Source organism: Peromyscus californicus, unplaced genomic scaffold, assembly GCF_007827085.1.
Source record: "Peromyscus californicus insignis strain IS unplaced genomic scaffold, ASM782708v3 Scaffold_13__1_contigs__length_99412109, whole genome shotgun sequence".
Classification (NCBI taxonomy): Eukaryota; Metazoa; Chordata; class Mammalia; order Rodentia; family Cricetidae; genus Peromyscus; species Peromyscus californicus.
This window is the reverse complement of record NW_026294424.1, coordinates 22,579,226-22,601,935: the sequence shown is the minus strand read 5'-3', so window position 1 is coordinate 22,601,935 and position 22,710 is coordinate 22,579,226. Positions and strand designations below refer to the sequence as shown.

The window sequence follows — 22,710 nt, the reverse complement described above, 5'->3', positions numbered from 1 at the left end:
AACTTTCTGTTTTCTATGGTTTCCTTGACTGCCTAAGCTTGGCTGCCCTGAAACTTGATCTGTAGAGCAGGCCTTGAATTTAGAGATCTGCTTGCCTCTGCCTCTGCCTCTGTCTCTGGAGTGCTGGGATTAAAGGCGTGCACCACTACACCTGGCTCTGAGCTTTTCTTTAACTCTTTTTCACAAGTTGGAAGCCCAGCTGGATGGGATCTTGCCCTAAGGTCACCACTCCCTATATTCCCTTTAACATCAGGCTTTCCTTTCGTCAGTTTGTCACCTTGAACACAGGGTTAAGCTCCATTCCATTTCCTGATAGTGTTTTTCCCCTTGAACTGTGCATTTCATGCATTTTCCTTGCTCAGCCTGCTCCTTTTCATTATAGATCTTCATAAGAGTGAACTCTAGTAGCCACATGACAGAGTCAATGCTAGGCTGTTTTGAAATTTCCTCTGCCAACTCAACTGATCCAAAACTCTTCACTTTAGCCTCAGGCAAATTTTTTGGACAAGGGCAGTGAAGAGACCCCAGCAGCCATGTTCTTCACCAAAATGTCATAAGAACAATCTCTAGGACATATGTTAATATTTTTCTCCTCTGAAACCTCTTGAGCCAGGCCCCCACCGTTCAAATCACCCTCAGCACCACTGTTTTCCATGCTCCTACTAGTAGGGCCTGTTTAACACCACGTAGACCATTCAACATCCAATCCAAAGTCCTAAAGTTTACATTCCTCCAAACAAAAACATGGTCAGGCCTAGCACAGTAGTACTCTAGTCATTGGTTCCAACTCATGTCTTAGTTAGGGTTTTTATTGCTGTGAAGAGACCCCAGGACCATGGCAACTCTTATAACAGAAAACATTTAATTGAGACTGACTTACAGTTTCAAAGGTTTAGTCCATTATCATCGTGGCAGGAAGCAGGGCAGTGTGCAAGTAGACATGCTGCTGAGAGTCTTACATTCAGATTGGCAGACAGCAGGAAGTGAACGTCACACTAGACCTGGCTTGAGCATCTGAGACCTCAAAGCCCTCCCTCTCCTGACTTACTGCCTCCAAGAAAGCCATGCCTATTCCAACAAGGCCATACCTCCTCCGAAGAGTGCCACTCTCTATTAGCTTATTGGGGCCATTTTTATTCAATCCACCACACCTTCCCTTAAGAGGACTCATGTGACTCTTCAAAAACTCACTAACTGGGTTTCTGTTGGACCTACATTTTCAGTGTTCCAGAGACACCTGGCTTGTGCCCTCCTGTGCTCTCCAGAGCATCATACAACATTCCCATTACAGTGAGTATCTTAGACATACTTTAAGAATGTTTTTCAGTCAGTGACATCAGGCCCCCCGAAATAAAGGAGATAGCAAGTGAAAGCAGGGAGAGGAGAGTGTAGGGCAGATGGGAAGCCACTGGCATTCACTTGGCATCCACCTTGAGCCAGCCTTTCCCACACTCAATCTTTGTGGCAATCCCTTGAAGAAGATTTTAGTTAACATGTAAGGAAGCTGAGACCAGCAAAGGATTTGAAGTCACAGATGACTCACTCCAAAATTCAGCTCTTCCCTGGCCCAATCCCCAGAAGAAGGTAAGGTGTATGGCAGATGCCTGCTTCAGGGTGGGGTGGGCTGACTCTCCAGCACCAGCCACAGGCTCGGAAGCAGCAGTGGGTTCTATAGCTTCTGAGGCCTGTGCCCCTCCTCTCAGGACCCCTCCACCCCACAGTCAGCCCCACGCCTTCCCGGCCAAGCCTTGCATCTGCTGCTCACCTCAGCACTTCACTTGCTGCTGCTCCCCACACCATCAATACTTAAGCTCAGGTCTCTCCGACCCTTTCCAAATGCTCCTGGAAGAGTCTGAGGGCAGCTCTTCCACAGGCTCTTCCCCAGCTGGATTTACAGAAAGGAACAGAGAGCAGAGAACAGCTCCCACGCCCTTTCCGGCTTCCACCAGTGCCACTCCTCACAAACCTGTCTCCACGCTGGAGGCCTCCAGCAGGAGAAGCAGAGTGTAAGCAGGCAACGGCAGATCTCCTCTGTTAACGGAAAGGGCATTTCAAACTTAACTTCTGCAAACTTGTACTTTGGGATTTGTTGGAGTCCATCGATAGGATGCAACAGAGGAGTCACAGGTCAAATGGGAGCATAGCTTGTCTCATTTAAGTTTTGAGACCCACGGTGCTGCCCGGCTGGGATGTAATAATACTGGGGTGGGGGTGGAGGAAGCCAGTATCCCCTCTTTCAAATACTGCCTCTATAATAATAGCTGTGCATCGGGCTGTTATAGCCTCCACTACCACCTCATAAGCAGATATTATCAGTGGCCTCAAGCAACTAGCAAGTGGTCATCTGGGATTTGAACCTAAGACTTGGAGGTCTAGGTAGCTAATCACTTTGTCAGATGTCTTTCCACTCAGCAGTTGGGGTACTGCACCGTCAGAAGCGACCCTTGATTCTCCTGAAGACTGCTATTCAACCACACATCCCTTTTTCCTTTACTTCCTGGGATCAGGGTCACACTAGATCTCCTAGACTCTCTTACAGTGGGTGTGGCCATGTGACTGAGTGCCGGCCAATGCACAATGAGCAGAAGTGTCACCCCCTTGCATCCCCCCCTAGAGTGAATCTCATGCTCCTCTCTTTCCAGGCAGGCTGAAATGGCAGTGATTCCCGGGACAGCCTTGAGATCCAGGTGCTGAGAGCAGCTAGTCTTCAAGCTAAAGAGAGGCTGGGTCTTCATCTGAGTCACCATCTACAGGAGTGGACTCTTGCTCCAGACATCTACAGTGTATTCTTACTGGCTTAACCTCCTTACATATGAAGGCTTATCAGTAGTAATAATTAAAGTTATCTTATGCAATGTAAGTATTACCTTCCAAGAAGGAATGGAAAGCCACCAAGGAACTGAAGAAGCAGACCTGTGATTAACTATCCAGCGTGATGGGGTGGCAAGCCTGGTCTTTGCTGTTACAGGAATTTAGGTTTGGACACAGGCCTCATCATGGCCTACTTGAGAGAGCCAGAGTAACTTATTTTTTGTTTTGTTTTGTTTTTTGCTTTTGCTTTTGCATATTAACTGATTTTTCTGGAAGTTAGGCTGATGCATTGCTCTTTATTAATTTAGTTTATTTGACAAATTTTATTCAACACTCCACCCTAGTGATTCTGCTAGGTGCTGGGGAGGAAGAATGAACATCAGCAAGCCGCGGCCAAGTCTCTGCTTAAAGAATAACTTGTGTGTGGCGGTGATGCTTGGGAGTCGGGACAGCAGATGAGTAAGTGAACGCACCATGTCACGACTAGTCACACAGAGAACTGATAAAGCAGAGTAAGAGGAACAGGAAGGCCAGGTTCGTGAGGGGAGGGGCCTCCGATGAAGGACATTTGATCGGAGACTTGAAGCTAGGAGAGAAGTAACAGTATAGAGAGATGGGAAAGTTTACGTGAGCTTTTGACACACAGGCAGAGCAGAGAGCTGGCTGTGATGTGGGGGGCAAGGAGAGTGGGTGATGGAGAGCATCCAGCACTCAGCCTGGTTGGGATGTTAGAGTACTTACCCGCTCACCCTCTATACCCTCTTCCTCCCTCCAGAATTGATGAATTTTTGTTCCTAGGAAAGTCCTTCTTGTTAAGAGCAAACGAAACATAAATAAAAATGAAAACAAATCGAGTGTAAGATTTCTTTACTAACTGGCCGCCTCTGTCTGAATTCCACCCGGAGCCATTGTCCCTGGAGTGCAAGGCTCTGGGCTCTTGTGGCAAACAGGTATTTCTGGCCAAGGCCACTTGTGTAAGCTCTTTTGGATATCACATCTTAAAAGTGTTGATGGCAAGAGTGGCTGAGGCGAGGTGGGGAGAAAGTACTGAGGTCTGAGTGTCTGGAAACTGAGCGAGGGTTGGGAGGAGTGGTGCATCTCTCTTCAGGGTCCTAACTTCAGGTGTGTGTCAGAGGAACTCCCTCTGTAGATCCCACTAACGCCAAGAAAGCCTTGCTCATCACTTACAAGGTTGTCCAGTGTTGTTGTGATGACCCCTACCCCTCACCCCTTCACCGCAGACCAGTGGAGGAGAGAGCCCTGCTGAGCATCGACAGAGGTCAAAGGTCTTCATGCCTCCAGCTCCTGTGCTCCCCTCTCTCCAAAGGCCCAGTGTCAGCACTCCTGGTTCTAGACAACAGAAACAACTGCTTCAAGAAGCCAGTGGATTTATTAAGTGACATCTAGTCACCCCAGTGATTCCTTTGCTTCTGGGGAGGCCGAAGCAAGCTGCTTAAGCTCTCAGGAAGACTGCCCGACCACACTGTCAGTTGATTTGAGGGGGAAACCATCACAGTATCACCTAAGAGTGGAAAGGCAAGACTGTGTCCACACAGCCCTGTGCTCGGCAGCCTCCTGAGGCCCCGTGCCTCGGAAGAGGGAGCCCTCAGCAGAAGCTTGTGCTTCGTGCTGTTCTCTTCCTCGCTCCTGACACCAAGTGTGTCGGGATGTGTAAAGCAGATCTGTGTTACTTGTATGCATTCTGGCTGCTGAAGAAGCTTGGAGTTTGATTGTGACTACACTGAGGAGGCCTGACCGAGAACATGGGGACCCCCACCCCTCCATGTAGAAAGGCCAGGTAATGCCTACAGAAGGCCCTATGAAGATCTATTCCTGAACAAAAGGCCTAAGTTACCTTAGTAGGCCCGGGAAGAGAATGCGACCACATCAACTGGGCTTGTCAGAGGGGTGTGCTGAGTGTGGGAACTGGGACAAGCCAACACCACCTATATCTGACATCACCCTACTCTGCAAAGAGTAGAAGGTCTTCTTGGGAAATGATGGAAAAGGCAAGGGGAAAAGTCATCTGAATTTGGTTTACATGAGGACTTGCTTACCAAATTATCCCAAGGCTTGCCCAAACCCACAGCTTAGAAGAATGCAGAATTCTTTCTGAGAGAGCTGGGCTGACAGGAATTAAGGAATGTTTTCCACCAACCCCAAGCTGGACACCAAACAGATGAGTCTTTAGTTCCTTACTCCTTTAGAAGGACTGCTCTCCACATCCTCAGTAAATGAACTGTAAGTCTCAGGGAGATAACGGTTGTTTACTTTTCTTTTTCTTTTTAAATATGACTTGGTACCATCCATATTTTATGAATAAATGAGCAATACATTGGAACCCCTGACTTAGGCCACTACCCACAAGTCAGAACTCCAAGATAACACAGCCGTGAATCCCACGACACGGCCACAGATGACTCTGATGTTTCCCAAGTCACTTTCACACGGAGGGCATGGCTTCTTGGCAGGGCGGGCCTGGTTAGAAAGGGCAGCGTCAGCAGTGCCTGCTTACAAATGAGCTGTCTCGGGCGGCCCTGCCAACTCTCCGGCCGGTCCATGCACCACAGCGTCTGGAGTCTGCTGACCCCTGCCTGCTGGCTTGCTGCCCCTGAAAGCAGGCAGGCCCCCTTCTCCAGGAAGATTCTTGCTCCTGGAGTGCATCCTGCTGTTAGTTTCACCCTGCTTCTTAAGATGGAGTGGGGGACAGTCGAATATGGAGTCTGACTCTGGGCTGCACAGTCCCTGCAAAACCTGACTCTTTAAAAGGCGTTATCCAGGCTGTGCTGGTCCCCGAGCCTGTCTCGCTTTAAATTTCCCTGTTTAGTTTCTGTTCTCCAGCAACATATAACCCCCTTTTTCTACCTCGCTAACCTCAGTGGTAGCTCTCCCCATGTTAAACAACGGTCTGATTTGGCATGGAGAAAAGCAGTCAATCGTCCCCTGTAAATCTTAATGTGTTAGGCCCCAGGAACATTTGAAGTACCTATTTAATGAGAAGACTTCAGGAGAAGCCTAGGTAAGATCTTCAAGGCTCTAATTGCTCCCTGGAGAAAGCTGTCAGGCCGTGTAGCCTGGCTCAGGTCGTGTTTGCCGAGCAGGGAGAGCGGAAACACTGCAGAAGTCGGAGCAGAGGCTCGGGGCCGACCTCACCCAGACCTCTCGGTTGGATAAGGGTTTCTGGAATCATGCATTGTGTGGTCTCCTGTGTGTACCTGCTGGCTTGACCACTGCACCCCCAAATGGCCAAACAAATAACTTGCATTTTCTTGGGTTTGGTCGCCTTATAATAATATGGAACCCAAATTACAGTTCTCTCTCCTCTTTCATTTATTTACAAAACCCAAACGACCCAAACAAAGCCCTAAACTCCCTTTTTCCTTTGAGTCTCCACCAGATCCTTCTGTGTGTACATCGTTTATTTGTTACCCAGATATCTGAGACATGCCTCCTGGCTTTGGGCACTGTGCTGGGCACAAGGGTTTGCCCATATTCATCACAGATGGAGAAGCAGGAAAATGAACTTCTGCCCAAAGAGCAGGAGAAGAGAGGCACCATCTCTGTAGGCAAGGTCCCTCCTAAGGTGGAGTTCCCTACGAGGCTGGCCTCCGGGGCCAAGTCTGGACTGTGCAGGCTAGCATGGGGGAGCTCTGACGTGCAATAATAATCTACACTGTCTGCCCAAGGCATGTGGAGTGCAAGGCACTTTGGAAATTGGGCTCAAAACAACTTCTTTAATTGAGACAAAAAGCCCTTTGTGCGGGCCTTCCTCCTTCAGCCCACAGAGGATACGTGTTCACGGCAACAGCAGCTGCTGTCTCCCCAGAGCAGCCTCAGGTAGAACTACTGCCTGCCTGCCAGCGGCCATGCATCTGTGACCATTACACAGGCCTAAGTGGGTTTGGGAGCTTTACCTTAGGAATTAAGTAAGAAAAATGAAGGCACAAGCAGGGCGTACGGTGGCTCAGACAGTTCCGTCTTCCCTTGATGTGAACGAGGCCTAAATTGGGAAGTCTTTGGCCGATGGCTAGGGCAGATAAACGTTACGGATTTGATGTAATCCCAGACCTCAGACTTGAAACTCAACTTGACCCTTCCCTTTGAGCACAGGGAAGGAAGCAGAGGAAGGATATTGGTTCAGCCATATGTCAAGTCAGGAGAGAAGATGACAGCTGGAGCAAGGTGGGGATGTGCAGAGTCAGGGGTGGAAACAACAAAGGGAATTCTACAAAGTTAGACATAATGTGTCCGTTAGGAGACAAACAGGCAGACGAGAGGGAAGATACTCCATGATAGGATCTGTGGAGGGGCTGGGAATGTCTGCTGCTTAGAAAGCCACATAGCCACAAGCCATTAAGTGTACAGCAATCACAAGCCATACTCATGAGCCCGAGTGCTGGGAAAGGGGTCAGCTGTCACGAACCTGCATTTCACACAGGGGCACGGAGGCAGGGGAGTTTACACGAGTAGCCCAGGATTGTTCAGCCGGTACCTGCCAGTACCCGGTTTGTGTCCTTTCTTGGGGATGATATCTTAAATGCCTCAGTCACATTTACAGTTGCCGTCTGGCTGGGCTGGCCCTGTGTGGGTGGCATGTGTCAGGACAGAGTGGAATTTTCTTTTTGTGAAGGCTCGCATCCCCTTTGCCTGCTCTAGAGATGGGAATGCTGAATTGCTGAGGGTAAGGTGTTTGCTCAAGGCCACCCAACTAGTAAATAGTAGACGTAAGATGAAGCTCAGTGGCCTCATACAAAGACTGGGCTATTCCACTGTAGCAGAGGGCTCCTGCTACATGCTGCAGCTGGTCCGGACAGGTTAGCATTGGGCTTCCACGTTCTCCAGGTTCCTGTGGGCTCCCAGCACGACTGCTAGACCAATCTATACAATAACAATTTCAAGACGTGAGTCTACCTCTCTGCACACAGTGAAGACTGGGGTTAGTCACTGAGTACCTCCCATCCACTTGCTCCATCTGTAAAATAACAAGGAAAGATGTCCTGGAAACCCCACCATTAGAATTCACTGAAGGTTTGCCCAGCCTTCAAGGTGTGGCAGGCTCAGCGGGTGGTGGCAGGAATGGGGTGGGCCGTCAATGTGCCTGCCTCCCAGTTTGGTGTCCGCACGTTCCCAACCTTGTCCTTTTCCTTCCGCAGGCAGCACACATTTTTGAAGGCCTCTGCTGTCCTACGCTTTTCTCTGCTTTTCTCCCATGTTCTTACCACTGGTGTGGTACGAGTTGTTTTCTCAGGTCTATACACTAGCTGTCATGTAAAGGCACAGAATGGACCATCAGCTAACCCTTGCTGAGTCCCTTCTCAGCCTCTGTACCTGTCAGGGCTCTCCAAGGAAGCAGGACAAAGAGTGACAGGTCCCAGCTCCTGAGGGCAGGTTGGCAGGCTGTGTGTGTGTGTGTGTGTGTGTGTGTGTGTGTGTGTGTGTGTGTGTGTACATGCACGCACGTGCATGTGTGTGTGTGTGTGTGTGTTGGGGGGGCAGGATTTTTTTCTTTTTCAAAAAAACCTTTGAACATCTACAGCCTCTGTACTGATTGCATGAAGCCCACCCAATACTGAGGATACTTTTCTTTCACTTGAGCCAGTGATGGACACCAATCATACCCTCAACTGGTAGAGTAATACACAGGATGGCCCAGTCAGCATGCATGCCACTCTGCCTGTATGGCTATCCTGGCCACGGCGACTCTGGTCCCATTGGGTGTCCTTCCTCTTCCTGCATCCTTTCTTCTGTCAGCTGGTCTTCAGGTGCCATCACAGGTCCTTTGTTCACTCCTGAAGCTGCCACCCCAGGCATTCTTACTTCCGGGACACAGCCCAGTTCACCTTTCATACCAGCGGTTGTCTGCTGTGTTTCTAGAAGAAGCCACTGGATACGTCTGTGGAATAGCCAGCCTCTACTTCTCCTTTGACCTGTCCACCTCCTGTCTTCCTGTTCATCCTGTCACCTCAACCTGAAGCCTAGCTGCCATTCCCGACACCCCCCCATTTCTTCATGTTCAGTGGCTCCCCAAGTCCTGTTAATGTCTCTGTCTGTATGTATCTCATTTGTCAAGTCAATGAAACACAAACTGGCCATCTACTTGTGACTTGGAACTGGAGGCTGGAGAGGGTCTTCAGTGCTGTGGAACCGGTCAGCTGATTTGTTGTGGAGAAGGTCCTGTGTCTGCGTGACAGCAGCGTTCCTGCTGTGGTAGCATGTAACGGCCCAAGATTTCCGGCCACAGGGACACAAGCTGCAGAAACTCGTTTTCTTGTAGTCTGGAAGCTGGAAGGCCATGGTCACGGTGGCAGCAGGGCTGTTTTCTCCTGAAATCTCTCTCCACGGCTTGTGGATGGTCCTCTTCTTGCTATCCTTGCATGACCTCTCTGCAAGGATAACTTCCTCAGTGTTTCTCTTCCTATCAGGACACTGCTATTACTATTAAGGTCCATCATTTTAACTCCGCCATTAGAAAAGTCATTCTCCTGATAGTTACATTATGAGGTTGTGGGGCTGCTTGTGACTACAGCATAAGGACCTTCTAGGGGAACACAAATCAGTCCACACAGCCTACTCTCCACCTACCAGATGCCAGTAACTTCCCCCACATCAAGCTGTGACAACCACCAAAACTCTCTCCTGAAACTGCCAAATGTCCCTGGGTACAGAGCAGCCCAGGCCAGAACCACAGGAGAGGTTCGAACACTGACTGCATATTGTAATTACTAGGAGAAATTGAACCAAAACCCCAAAAAGGCCCACAGAGATTCTGTTTTAATTGAATTTTGGGTAAAGATATTTTGTCAAAGTGTTTCCAAAGTTTCTAACTTGCAGAACTCCAGGGAGTGGATAAGACAGACATTAAGCAACAAATTTTATGACTAACATTTTAAAACATGTAATGTGTACGATTTTGCAACATATTCTTTAATAGCTACCTGGGACATTTTTCTGCACCATGAGATAATCTATAATAAAAAATTTAATGAGTTGTAAATGTTGTATGTTATGTAACCAAGGCCTTGGTATATACTAGAGCGTGAAGACTCCTGAGGTAAACAGTAAAGGATAGTCTGATATGCCTGTCTTTAGAAGCAGCGTTGACCAATTTCCTAGGCTATAATTTAAGAGGTGAAAAACCAGAGACAGAGGGTGAATACAGGCTGACAAGATGGTTCTGTGAGTTAAAAAGCATTTGTGGCCCAAGTCTGACAATCCGAGTTCAATCCCCGTGACCCCTGTAAAGGCGGCGGAAAGAATTAAGTCCACACCACTGTCCTTGACCTCCATGTGTACGCCATGGCACACCCACCCTAAATAACAGTAATAAAACAGTTTTTAAAAAGAATATGACTATTCTGTGGGTTTTGATGTTCCTTGGGAGTCGTGTATTAATCTATAGTTCCACTGACAAAATCTGTAAACAAGCTGTTACCTTATGAACCTTTGAGTGTTTTGGTTTTTGAAATTAGACGAAACGTGGTGCTTTGTTTTAACTTAAATTTCTTTGGTTATTATTAAAGTTGAACATTCCGCCCCCCAGCACTATGCATTACCTCCTTTTCATTTTTTTTTGATTTGCTGGTTTGTGACATTTGTTCTTTTGTTAAACAATACTTTATTTTTTCTTATAGATTTGTAAGAGCTTGTGAGAATATTAATTATCTGTTACAAGCTGTGACTGGTTTTTATCCATTTATTATTTGTCTTTAATATTCAGGACATTTTATTCCTGGAAGCATCCTTGACACAGTTAAGAGTCCTGGTATGTCTCCACGCTTCCTTCTTAGAGCTCCCGCCTCCCCTCCTCCACTCCCTTCCTCCACTCCCTTCCATTTTCTTCATAGAAAATGTCTTCATAACTTTCCTACACTATGATCGGACCAATATTGTCTATATTTTATTTTATTATTTTTGATTTTTTAAAGGATTATTTTAAATCGTGTACAGGTGCCCAGAGGCCAGAGGAGTTGGATCTTCCAGGAGCTGGAGTGACGGGCCCTTGAGAGCCAACTGATGTGGGTGCTGGAAGTCGAACACAAGTCTTCTGGAGAGTAGCACGTTCTCTTGAACCCTGAGCATCTCTCCAGCCCCTATATTTTATTATTCATTATTAGTTTTGAACATTTGATTTTCTAATTCTGTTTAGAATGACATGTAATGACATGTAAGGATTAGATTTATGTTTTATTCCAGACAGTTACACAATTGATCTAGAACTACTTCTTAATAATTTTATTTTATCCTATTGAATTTGAAATGCCACTTTTCTAGACTAAATTCTAATCTGATTGCCAGGCCTGTTTGGGTATTTTTTATTCTATTCATTGATTTATTTACTAGATTTACAACTTGTTTTGACAGTTGAAGTTCAAATTCACTTCATTCCTGATATTTTTTCAAAAGAATTTTTGAATTCAAAACAGTGCTTCTTTTTTTTTTCCAAATTCCAAAAATTCTCATTGTCCTTTTTGAGTCAAAGTCCATGAAGTCAGGTGGGATTTGCAGCTACCCAACACCAAACCTCACCATTAAGACACGGGCTGACCCGTCTGTGCTCTCTACTCTCTCCATGAACCCATGTGGAGCATGACGTGCTCCATAGGAAGGTCCTGCACGTTAGAAACAGAACCTTTACCTGTGACAGTCACCAGGTGGTCATTGTCGCTGTTGAGGAAGTAGATTGTTTTAGCTCTCTTCTGTGACGATTGGGTTGTTAATTTCAGTGGTTGACTATCTTAACTTCCTGGGTGTCATTACAGGTTATGTAAGTAATGTGCACTTGGTTACTTTTCAAACCCCTGCATTCTTATTTCTTAACATCTTTCTGAATTGGCTAAATGTCTAGAGAAAATTCTGCTACTGTGGAAGTAGTACGCACCCTTCGCCTGACTGGTAAGTCCGGGTCCTTCTGCCTGTTCTAATGTGTGACCATTGAGTTCTGCTGTCCTCTCAGGCTTCTGTATTGAAACATGTAGATTCACGCAACAGACACGGGCACTCTCACCAAAATTACGTAGCTTGGAAAATTTAATATGGCAGTAGGATGGTCAAAGTTTTTTTGTTTTGTTTGAAAAAATTTTCCTATTAAAATCTCTTGGTCTAAACCCTTGACAGTCTTTTTAATTTCTTCTGTAGAATTCATCTGTTCTGTTCTGGATATAATCTTAATAACCTACATTTTTATAGAAAATGATTTTTAAAAAATTTTTTATTTGCACATGAGAATTTTATCTATATAAATATATTTTATGCTTATGGATTATGTATATTTTTTACTCAAATTTCAAATTTTTTCATATTAAATTTATGAATTCTATTATTTTCTATTTAAATTCTCTCTTTTTTAAAAGATTTATTTATTTATTATGTATACAATGTTCTGTTTGCATGTATCCCTGCAGGCCAGAAGAGGGAACCAGATCTTGTTACAGATGGTTGTGAGCCACCATGTGGGTGCTGGGAATTGAACTCAGGACCCCTGGAAGAACAGCCAGTGTTCTTAACCTTTGAGCTATCTCTCCAGCCCATCTATTTAAATTCTTTAGTGTGTTTTACTTTTGTGAATTATTCTTCACTTTTCAAAAACCATATTATTTTAAATTTTAGTTTAGTGTATCCTTTAAAAAATTTTGTCAAAAACATCAAGAGTTATATTTTGTTCCTCTAACTCTAGATTTGAGAGTCTCATCTTATAAATTCATGTACAATTTTCTATGTAGTCTAGATAGGGGTCGTGACAATTTTTGTTAGTAATTTCTAGACCATCTAGGGTGAAGATGCTATTTAAACACTCTTAACTTTTGGAACTAACTGTGATTTTTTTTCCTTGTTATAAGTACCTTTTAAAAAAACTAAATAGGGCCCGGGTGTGATGAAACATGCCTTTAATCCCAGCACTCAGGAGGCACAGGCAGGCTGATCTCTGAGTTCAAGGCCAGCCTTGTCTACACACACACACACACACACACACACACACACACACACACACACACGAAAGGAGGTGGCTGGAGGATGGCTTAGCATTTAAGAGGACCACAGGTTGCCCTTGTAGAGTTCCCAGGTTTGGTTTCCAGCACCCCCATAGTGGCTTACGATATGTCCATAATTCTAGTTCCGGTGAGCTCAGCAACCTCTTCTGACCTCCAAGGGTACAAGGCATGCATGGAGTGCACTCACGTACATGCAGGCAAAACAGTCACACATGTAAATAAATCCTTAAAAATACAAACAGCAAAACACTGGTAGTAAAAAACAAAAGACAAACAAAACCATAACCCAGCCACATTAAGTGTATTTGCTTTTCTTGTATAACATTCCTCTGATTGATCTCCCTCACTGCCTTTAGCATACAACCTTGCAAAACAATCTTCAGAGTTTAGGTTCCTTCAGGTTTCTGGCTTTGTCTTCTGCCCAGCGCCAGTCACCACTCCTGTCTCCTGCAGACGTATGGTCCACAGTGGAAGCCCTGCCCTGAGCCTCCACGCTGTGCATCCCTCTAGCTCACCACTTACGTTTTGTTACACTGATGTGTCTCGTGTCTACTGTTCCATTAGCCAATGAACTCTCTGGGGTCTTGGTCATTTTTAGAGCTGTGCTTGGTCTATACCAGGCATCAGTAAGTGCCGGTTGAAGTGACGTTGAATGACAGGTAGGACCATGACACACGCTCCTCCAGCTAAGGGGGCTGAGGTTAGACATCCCAGTTTTAGACGAACACTGCAGTTGACATTATTGATCCACAGCAAAACTTCAGACACAAAGGAGTATTTATAAAGCAGGTGGAGTCCCCGGTCTAGATTGGTAGCCAACAGCTTTTTACTGGCAGGATTGCAGTTAGTTCTCACTTTTGATGGTTGTTGTGCATGGGAGAGCACTTGGTGTTGTAGAGGAGAAGCGGTCCGGGTGTGGGGATGGCAGAGCCTGAAGATGCTTCTAGCAGACGTCTCTGCCAGGTTGTCACACAAGCTCTCGGGCCCTCCGCCTCACATCAGCCAAGAAAGAACACTGGGACTCTAATGGTCAAAAAGGGCATTGATGGTGAGTGGCAAGAAAAGGACAAGTCCTAACACAAGAAGAAGCTGCTTTTATTTTAGGATGCATTTTCAAACTCCGTAGCTCCCTGAAATAGGAGGCAGAATTTCCTGTGTTGCACATTTGTTTTTTCTTCAGTGAGGGTCTATTAGATTTTCAGAATTTCTGTGATCCAAAGCTTAAGACGCATCTTTCGGGGGTCCTAAACCCGAAGGCCATGAGTCCTGATCAAAGAGGAAGAATTTTGTTCCCCTTTCCAATCAAGAAGCGTCAGCTGATTCAGTACTGATAGGGCAGCGTCTGGGTTGAAGGCATTTTGCTCTTCAATAAGGATGAACTGAAGAGGACATGATCCTGACCCTGACTTTTAGAAACTTAAAGGAGAAAGAGATAAAATTTGAGGAGAGAGAGAGAAAAATTAAGTGTGCAAACGTTCGGAATTCTGGACCAATGCAAGTAGGTTGTCCAGAGACCAAAGCATCCCTTTCTATCTATAAACAAGGAGAGAAAGCATTTCCAAGCTCAAGGCCATGCTTATAACAAGAGAGGAAATGTCCATTTTGGAGATGGAGAAGTTTCCACAAAACAGCTCAGCACATGACCCTTGCTGGGGATTTGAATGCCTGAGCTGGGAGGCCTATGGGGAGAGAGGTGGAACAGGACTCAGGGTGGGCTGGGATCTCACTACACTGTCTGCCTGGTGTGAGAGCACACAGTCCTTGGTAAAGACGAGAAGGGGCAGCAGAAACACCCTGCTCTCGTGCCCAGGGTTGGAGTAGCAGCCCTGAAGAGAGAACCCGGGGCTCATGCTGAACATTTGCCTAGGAAACCTGGCCTGAAAGGCAGACACCAAGCTCAGAAAACAGATGAACCAATGTGCAAGAGAAAAGAAGTGAACAGCCTGGAGAAGGGAAAAGTAACTTTAGTCTCCATGTTTCCAACAATAAGACAGGGCTTAGAAATGATGAAATAAGAACAGAGGACAGTGAACAAGAAAAGCTGGCTAGGAAAAATCAGAATCTTCAACAATGAAGAAAGAGTTACAAAAACAAACCCAACCAAACCAGCCTGGGGTGTCAGCTGACAAGTCATGCAGTAAACAAACAGCATAAAGGAATAAATATATTATTTGACCATTGTGTCAAGAGGTTAGGCTCTGCTTAGCTGCCTTAGTTTAGTTCAGAGTCCCCAGGAGGCTGTAGTTAAGACATCAACCAGATCTGTGGATCTGAGGACACTGCTTCTAATTTGCACAGCCACCAAAACACAACACAACACAACACAACACAACACAACACAACACAACACAAGTCAGTTCCTCCCCAGGTGCCTCTCCCTGTGTGCTCTCCCATCACAGCTGCTGGCTCCCTCTAGAGCAGATCCACTCCGGAGAGTCAAGAGTGTGGTGGCTTCAGCACGCTTATGACCAACTCTGTAGGTTTAGGTAGTGTCGCCTCTATCAGGGTCTGTTCACTAAATGAGACTCAGTAAAATCAGCCCTGAGAGGAGAGGACTTAGATTCACCTCCTGAAGGAAGGGCCACCAGAGACTTCATAGGTGTATTTTAAAATTGCTTAGTGGGCCATGTACCCAAGTGAGCAAGTGAATTAGGAAACTGGAAGGCTGAGGTGACAAATAGTGCAAAGTGTGGCAGGAAGTTCTGAAGAGATGAAAAACCATGAAGAGAAAGTTACGAGACCTGAGAACATACCAGAGAACTCCAACACACGCTTAACTGGAGCCCCGAGAGGACACAGAGAGAAAGATAGAGAGGTAGTATTTGAGGGCGTGGTGCATGAGAGTCACCCAAGATCAGCTGCTGCTTTCCAGAGGGAAACTGTCAGGAGGGAAGAGCGGTGCAGACACCGGGTGGCTGTCTATACAAAGTGCTCACGCTGGCACCAGGGTAGTGGGGAAAGAGCTCCGAGCAAGTGAAGGGTGAGATGCTGCTACAGCTGGCGTGGTCGGAAAATGCCGCTGGCGTTAGTGGGAAGGGAGGTCTGATGTAGAGGTGACTCCGGGTGTAGAGGTGACTCCGGGTGTAGAGGTGACTCCGGGTGTAGAGGTGACTCCGGGTGCAGAGGTGACTCCGGGTGTAGAGGACGGGTGTAGAGGTGACTCCAGGTGTAGAGGGCGGGTGTAGAGGGCGGGTGTAGAGGTGACTCCGGGTGTAGAGGGCGGGTGTAGAGGTGACTCCGGGTGTAGAGGGTGGGTGTAGAGGTGACTCCGGGTGTAGAGGTGACTCCGGGTGTAGAGGACGGGTGTAGAGGTGACTCCAGGTGTAGAGGGCGGGTGTAGAGGGCGGGTGTAGAGGTGACTCCGGGTGTAGAGGGCGGGTGTAGAGGTGACTCCGGGTGTAGAGGTGACTCCGGGTGTAGAGGTGACTCCGGGTGTAGAGGTGACTCCGGGTGTAGAGGACGGGTGTAGAGGTGACTCCGGGTGTAGAGGGCGGGTGTAGAGGTGACTCTGGGTGTAGAGGTGACTCCGGGTGTAGAGGTGACTCCGGGTGTAGAGGTGACTCCGGGTGTAGAGGTGACTCCGGGTGCAGAGGGCGGGTGTAGAGGGCAGGTGTAGAGGGTGGGTGTAGAGGTGACTCCGGGTGCAGAGGGCGGGTGTAGAGGTGACTCCGGGTGCAGAGGGCGGGTGTAGAGGGCGGGTGTAGAGGACGGGTGTAGAGGTGACTCCGGGTGCAGAGGGCGGGTGTAGAGGTGACTCCGGGTGTAGAGGGCGGGTGTAGAGGGCGGGTGTAGAGGGCGGGTGTAGAGGTGACTCCGGGTGTAGAGGGCGGGTGTAGAGGGCGGGTGTAGAGGTGACTCCGGGTGTAGAGGGCGGGTGTAGAGGGCGGGTGTAGAGGTGACTCCGGGTGTAGAGGTGACTCCGGGTGCAGAGGTGACTCCAGGTGCAGAGGGCGGGTGTAGAGGTGACTCCGGGTGCAGAGGGCGGGTGTAGAGGTGACTCCGGGTGCAGAGGGCGGGTGTAGAGGGCAGGTGTAGAGGGCAGGTGTAGAGGGCGGGTGTAGAGGTGACTCCGGGTGCAGAGGGCGGGTGTAGAGGGCGGGTGTAGAGGACGGGTGTAGAGGTGACTCCGGGTGCAGAGGGCGGGTGTAGAGGTGACTCCGGGTGTAGAGGGCGGGTGTAGAGGGCGGGTGTAGAGGGCGGGTGTAGAGGTGACTCCGGGTGTAGAGGGCGGGTGTAGAGGGCGGGTGTAGAGGTGACTCCGGGTGTAGAGGGCGGGTGTAGAGGGCGGGTGTAGAGGTGACTCCGGGTGTAGAGGTGACTCCGGGTGCAGAGGTGACTCCAGGTGCAGAGGGCGGGTGTAGAGGTGACTCCGGGTGCAGAGGGCGGGTGTAGAGGTGACTCCGGGTGCAGAGGGCGGGTGTAGAGGGCAGGTGTAGAGGGCAGGTGTAGAGGGCGGGTGTAGAGGTGACTCCGGGTATAGAGGTGACTCCGGGTGCAGAGGGCAGGTGTAGAGGGCGGGTGTAGAGGGCAGGTGTAGAGGGCAGGTGTAGAGGGCAGGTGTAGAGGTGACTCCGGGTGCAGAGGGCAGGTGTAGAGGGCGGGTGTAGAGGGCAGGTGTAGAGGGCAGGTGTAGAGGGCAGGTGTAGAGGGCAGGTGTAGAGGTGACTCCGGGTGTAGAGGTGACTCCGGGTGCAGAGGGTGGGTGTAGAGGTGACTCTGGGTGCAGAGGGCGGGCGTAGTCACGTACTGCTTAGTAGAAAGGGACCAGCTGTGTTGGGCAGCTGTACTGTTCCGTACACTCTCTACCCACCTTCCGCTGGTCCTGAGCCAACTCCCTCCCTAACTACCATGAGGGAAAACCCTGACTGAGCTGGGAGAGGCAGCCTGGGCCTCGGAAACCCAGGGCCACTGGCAAGGCCTGACCTGCACAGGTGAGGCCCCTTTGTGCCCAGGCTTCTCTCCCCAGCTCTTAGGCCTTAAATACCAAAGTGCTGCAGCCTAATGAAGACATTTCAGTTCAGCACCAAGGCCTTGACTTGCCACATGCCTGTTGATTTTCACCCCCAAAACTGTAATTAGTAGCCAGGCTTGGCTTCCCTGTAGACTCTGAGACAGGAGTAAGTGTTAATTTGAACATTTGCAACTAGCAAATGCCTTCCCATTGGCCGCACTCAACCTGGCAGTTTGGAGCGCGGCTGGATCTCTTGGGGAAGGTGGAGGTGGCAGGGAGCTGGGTTAGCACCGTCCATTGTCATCACCGCTAGGGGAGGTCTCAGAACAAGTGGCACCACCAATGACGGCGGTGGGAGACACATGGTCAGGCCTGAGCCCACAGGAGGGAGCAGCCTCTCCTTGAGTGAGAATAAGAAGATCTGGAGAAGGAAAAAAATCAGTTACTTTCACAGAGAAAGCATCAGGGGGAGGAACAGTCTGGGGCTGCTCAGTGTGTGAGCCAACTGCCTGAGACGTGTTTCTCAAGGTCAAACCTTTGCCCTTCGTGTCCTGGTGCCCTCCGCAGGCTGAGGCCGCCTGAGTTGTGTCTGTGTGCTGTGGTTACTATTTACAGGTTCAGTAAAGAGGGCTCTAAGGATCTCAAGTGTCGGGAGCAAAGGAGAGAGCGGCAAGGAGAAAGCCGGGCAGCCACGCTGATCCAATCTGCCTCGTGGACTTTCCCTGTGGGGCCGTGGTCCGCTCACTCTTCCTCTCTTCCTGTTACTGTGGCTCTCTTTTCTTGGTCTTCATGGTTTTTATTTTCCCTTCTTGTTTGTTTTTATCTTTTTTTTTGACCCTTTGCAAGCTATTTACAAGTTGGGTAAAGAAAAGGCCCGTATACACTTTTCCTCTATGCAAAGGCGAAAATCACCTTCCAGGGTCGTGATGGCGACTCGGTTTACTCACCTTGGCTTCGTCTTTGTCTAATGGTCACTTTGGTCGCTTGTCCTGCCTTCACTCTGCCTCGTTCTCTCTCTCTCTTTGTCTCTCTCTCTCTGTCTCTGTCTCTCTCTGTCTCTGTGTCTCTGTCTCTCTGTGTCTCTCTCTCTCTCTGTGTCTCTGTCTCTGTGTCTCTGTCTCTCTGTCTCTGTCTCTCTCTCTGTCTCCCTCTCTCTGTCTCTCTCCCTGTCTCTCTGTCTCTGTCTCTGTCTCTGTCTCTCTGTTTCCCTCTGTGTGGCCGTCTCTTTGTTGTCAGCTAGAGTCTTTCCATAACTAATCCACACTCGGCATGCCAGTGGAGCATTCAGCATCCCAGGCCGGCAGCATCGCAATCCCACGTGCAGCAGCCACATCCGGGTTGTGTTTGCAGCCTAGGTTATGCTCCTTCAGGTGCTGTGCGTGCTGAGGAACTGCGCTTGTCTTAGCTGTCTGGATGAGGCTTTATGTTTTCCTGACCCCGGGCAGACCACAGATCAGGCTGCTGCCGACGCAGACTGAGTCCTGGCCTCTTTTCGTGGAGTTATGTTGAGGGGCATCTGTGGGAGAGTCTGCTTTTTAGGCCAAGAGCTTTGTGATGGTTGTACGTGCGTGAGTGATTGTGTGTGTGTGTGTGTGTGTGTGTGTGTGTGTGTGTGTGTGTGTGTGTGAGAGAGAGAGAGAGAGAGAGAGAGAGAGAGAGAATATGCCATGTACGCGGCATTGTGGTGGAGTTTATTTACCTACCTTAGACTGCTATTTGACTCATATTAAGTAATATAAAAGCTTAAAAAAAACCTCTTGTTTTCCTTTTTATAAATGAGTAAACAAAACTGATGGTGTTTCTAGAAACCAAGGGGAAGGCCTTTTCACTGCAGGGTAAAGGCAGTGCCAAAGTCATCAGATGGTATGATGTGAGTACGGGATTCATAATGTTGATTTTGGGGTAAAGGAATTGGTTCAGAAGAGAGACTGGACCCTTACATAAGTGCCAGAAACATCATGATGATCTGGAGGCTGAGGGACTCTTTTCTCTGGTACCCGGACACGACTTCAGAATGATGTGAACAAGGAAGGTTTGTTTGTGGCTCAAGAATTCCTCTGAACACTGAATACTCATCACATTGAAGTAAAATCTATGGCACCCTTTAATGCTGCATAGGGTAGGGGTGAAGGTAAGCTTTTTGGTGAGTTTGGTTGGCATGCTGGAGTTTTCAAGAAATAATTGCTATTTACAAGTTACTAGGCTTTCTCTCTGATGGAGTACTGATTGATATGCCTGAGCTCTGAGATACTACAAAGTTTTGGGGGATGACTAGGTCATGAAGGATGGGACCAGTGGCCTACAGGAGCAGGTTAGCAGCCTACAGGAGCAGGTTAGCAGTCTACAGGAGCAGATTACCCCTGTCTCCAGCAGTCTACAGGAGCAGGTTACCCCTGTCTCCAGCAGTCTACAGGAGCAGATTACCCTGTCTCCAGCAGTCTACAGGAGCAGATTACCCCTGTCTCCAGCAGTCTACAGGAGCAGGTTACCCTGTCTCCAGCAGTCTACAGGAGCAGGTTACCCTGTCTCCAGCAGTCTACAGGAGCAGGTTACCCTGTCGCCAGCAGTGTTACAGCTCAGCCTTACCCGGGACCCAGAGTCACTGGCGACTGAGCAGAGGAAACTACTTAGCAGCTCTTGCCTGTATTTAGTAGTAACTCAGTCTGAACACTGAGCCCACAAATATGTGCAATATTTTCCTCCCAGCAGCTTCAATCCTCAGCAGAACTGTAAAGGTGCCTACTAGGTGCCTCAACTCCTTCCCCAGCCCTACCCCCAGCTCCTTTTCCTCCTCCTCCTTCTCTCCTCTCCCTCTTTCCCAGGTCTGGACCACTCACTCACCTCTTAGCTCCTGCTGTCCAGTCAACCTCGAGTTCTGGGCTCCCTTCTTTCTGGCCCAGGAGTGGTTCCCCAAGGACCATGACTCTCAGTCTCTCACATCTTAGTGATCACTCTCAGTTTGCACCTCTGTGTTCTGGAAGACTTTGTCCCTCATGAAAGGGATAGAATATAAATTTCATAGAGACTGGTACTTTAATTTGTTTGGTTTATTGTCATATCCTCAAGTCTAGTACTGTGCCTGAAATCTGGTTGTGTGTCAATATACTTACCGAGTAATGAAATAAACTAAATTCAAATATTGGTGAGTTGCAAAATTTCTTTATCTTTGTGGTGGGAAGTGCCTGGAGCTAAAGCGTCAGGACTCCCCTCCCCAGTCCCAGTCACCAAGGTCTCACACAGAGGTCACCATCTCCTTGTACCCAGGAAGGGCAAATCCCTTAAATAACTTTTAAAGATGTAGCCTTCTCTCATCAGGCTCTCTGGGATACTAAAATGCCCTGTTTTGGTTCTTGGGAAAGTTGCTGTACTTTCAGGACAAAGATAATTTCCTCCTTGTTCTCCCAGGCCCTCGGCTTCATTACAGTGACCTCTTGAAGCATGGTGGTCAGCAGCTCACGTTCATTCGACCCTGGGGGATAACAAAACTACGTTTGCCATGTCTACCTCAGAAGAGAAGAGCGTCTGCCCTTTCCCAGGCCTCCCTCACCAGGCTGCCTGTGTATGGCTCACTGCTTCACAGTGAGATCAATCTGCTTCTGGATAGGGATGTCAGGTCTGGTGACGTGGCCTTAAACAAAGTCATGCTTGTGAAGGACAGTTGTCCAGAGCTGTCCCTCTCCAAGGACTGCCCCTTGTTAAGGTATGAGGCAGAAAGTAGACAATGCAAACAAAATACTTTGGGCTGTTTGGAGAGCTATTTTTACCACTTGCAGGAGATGTGGTATTCCTTGTTTAGACCATCTTCAATTTGCCAGGGAGCCCCGTGAATGGAAAATGTGAGGCAAAGGCCTGAGGTGGAAAGGGAATATAAACTATCTGGACATGCGCTGCTGTTCTGAGCTGCTGGGTTTGAGTGATGTGTGCTTTAGGGGAGACTCTTTGTGGTTGGCTTCTTCCACTTTCCAGTGGCAGTAGACACCCATGGGTAGCCTGGTCTGCAGGCCCATCCCAACCAGCTGCGCCGCCGATAGCACCGGGGCCACATAATGCAGAACTGCTCAGGGTGATGGAGTCGTGTGGCACAAAGAGAGCTCGGGAGGTGCTGTGAGGAAGCCAGGCAGCGGCTGACTGGCAGGCTCTCTTTTATAAAATCATAAATCAAAGCTGCATTTCTCTGAAAGCAAGAAAAATCACCCACCCACCTTTTGATTACACTTTTACACAAATTAAAGTCATTTTCCTTTCCGACAGTATTGACTGCAGGGTTCAATTTAGTCCAGCAGGTGCTGGGTAACGGGAAGCATGCTAAGAGCAGCTGAGATAACGGCATCCCCCTCGAGAAAGAGGATTCTCTGAGGAGGGTGAGAGGAAGGGGGGAGAGGGAGATAAAGAAGGGAGACCCCCCCCCCCCACAACTCCTTGCAAACACATCTCATCCCTGTGTGCCACTGCTGCGGCTGCTGCGGCTGCTGCTTGGATGCGTCTAAGATGGCACCTTGGTGCCCCGCCACATTCGGTCTCCTTGGTACCGAAGCGGCGCTCAGCTTCTTGTCACTGAGTGGATGATGATTATCTGCACCAGGGTCTCAAGGGTGCTCAAGCTTTGCTGGCGATTGGAGCTGCGATGCTTCAGCTGAAGGATTTTAAAAGCTATACGAGGCCAAAGAACCATTACCAGTCACTTGCTGTGTGATGCCTGTTGAAGAGGGACTGGTGTAGAAGGAGGGGTGCTGGGGCTGTGGGGGAGGGCATGATAGCTTCATCCCCCATTTCGTTCGTGCCCTGCCTCCCACCTACCCACCTCCTCGCGCCTTTTTTAGCCACTGTACCCTTGCTGAGGCATGACAAGGTTATGTCAGTGTGGTCTGAGAATCTATTGATCACAGCCATCAAAGATCTTTGCGGGAGTTTAGGGATTTGGTGCTTTGCATAACACCCCCCCCCCCCATTTCAGTTAAC

At 48.4% G+C, this 22,710-nt stretch overlaps 1 protein-coding gene across 1 annotated transcript; it reads right to left on the bottom strand.

Annotated features, from left to right (window-relative positions):
* Positions 1–15,682: 15,682 nt before the first annotated feature.
* On the bottom strand, positions 15,683–20,672 carry LOC128109020 (uncharacterized). The gene is made up of 2 exons (XM_052736025.1): positions 20,593–20,672; positions 15,683–17,516 (listed from the first exon to the last, which is right to left on the bottom strand). Exons 1-2 carry the CDS (start codon positions 20,670–20,672, stop codon positions 15,683–15,685), a joined length of 1,914 nt encoding a protein of 637 aa, XP_052591985.1.
* Positions 20,673–22,710: the final 2,038 nt, after the last annotated feature.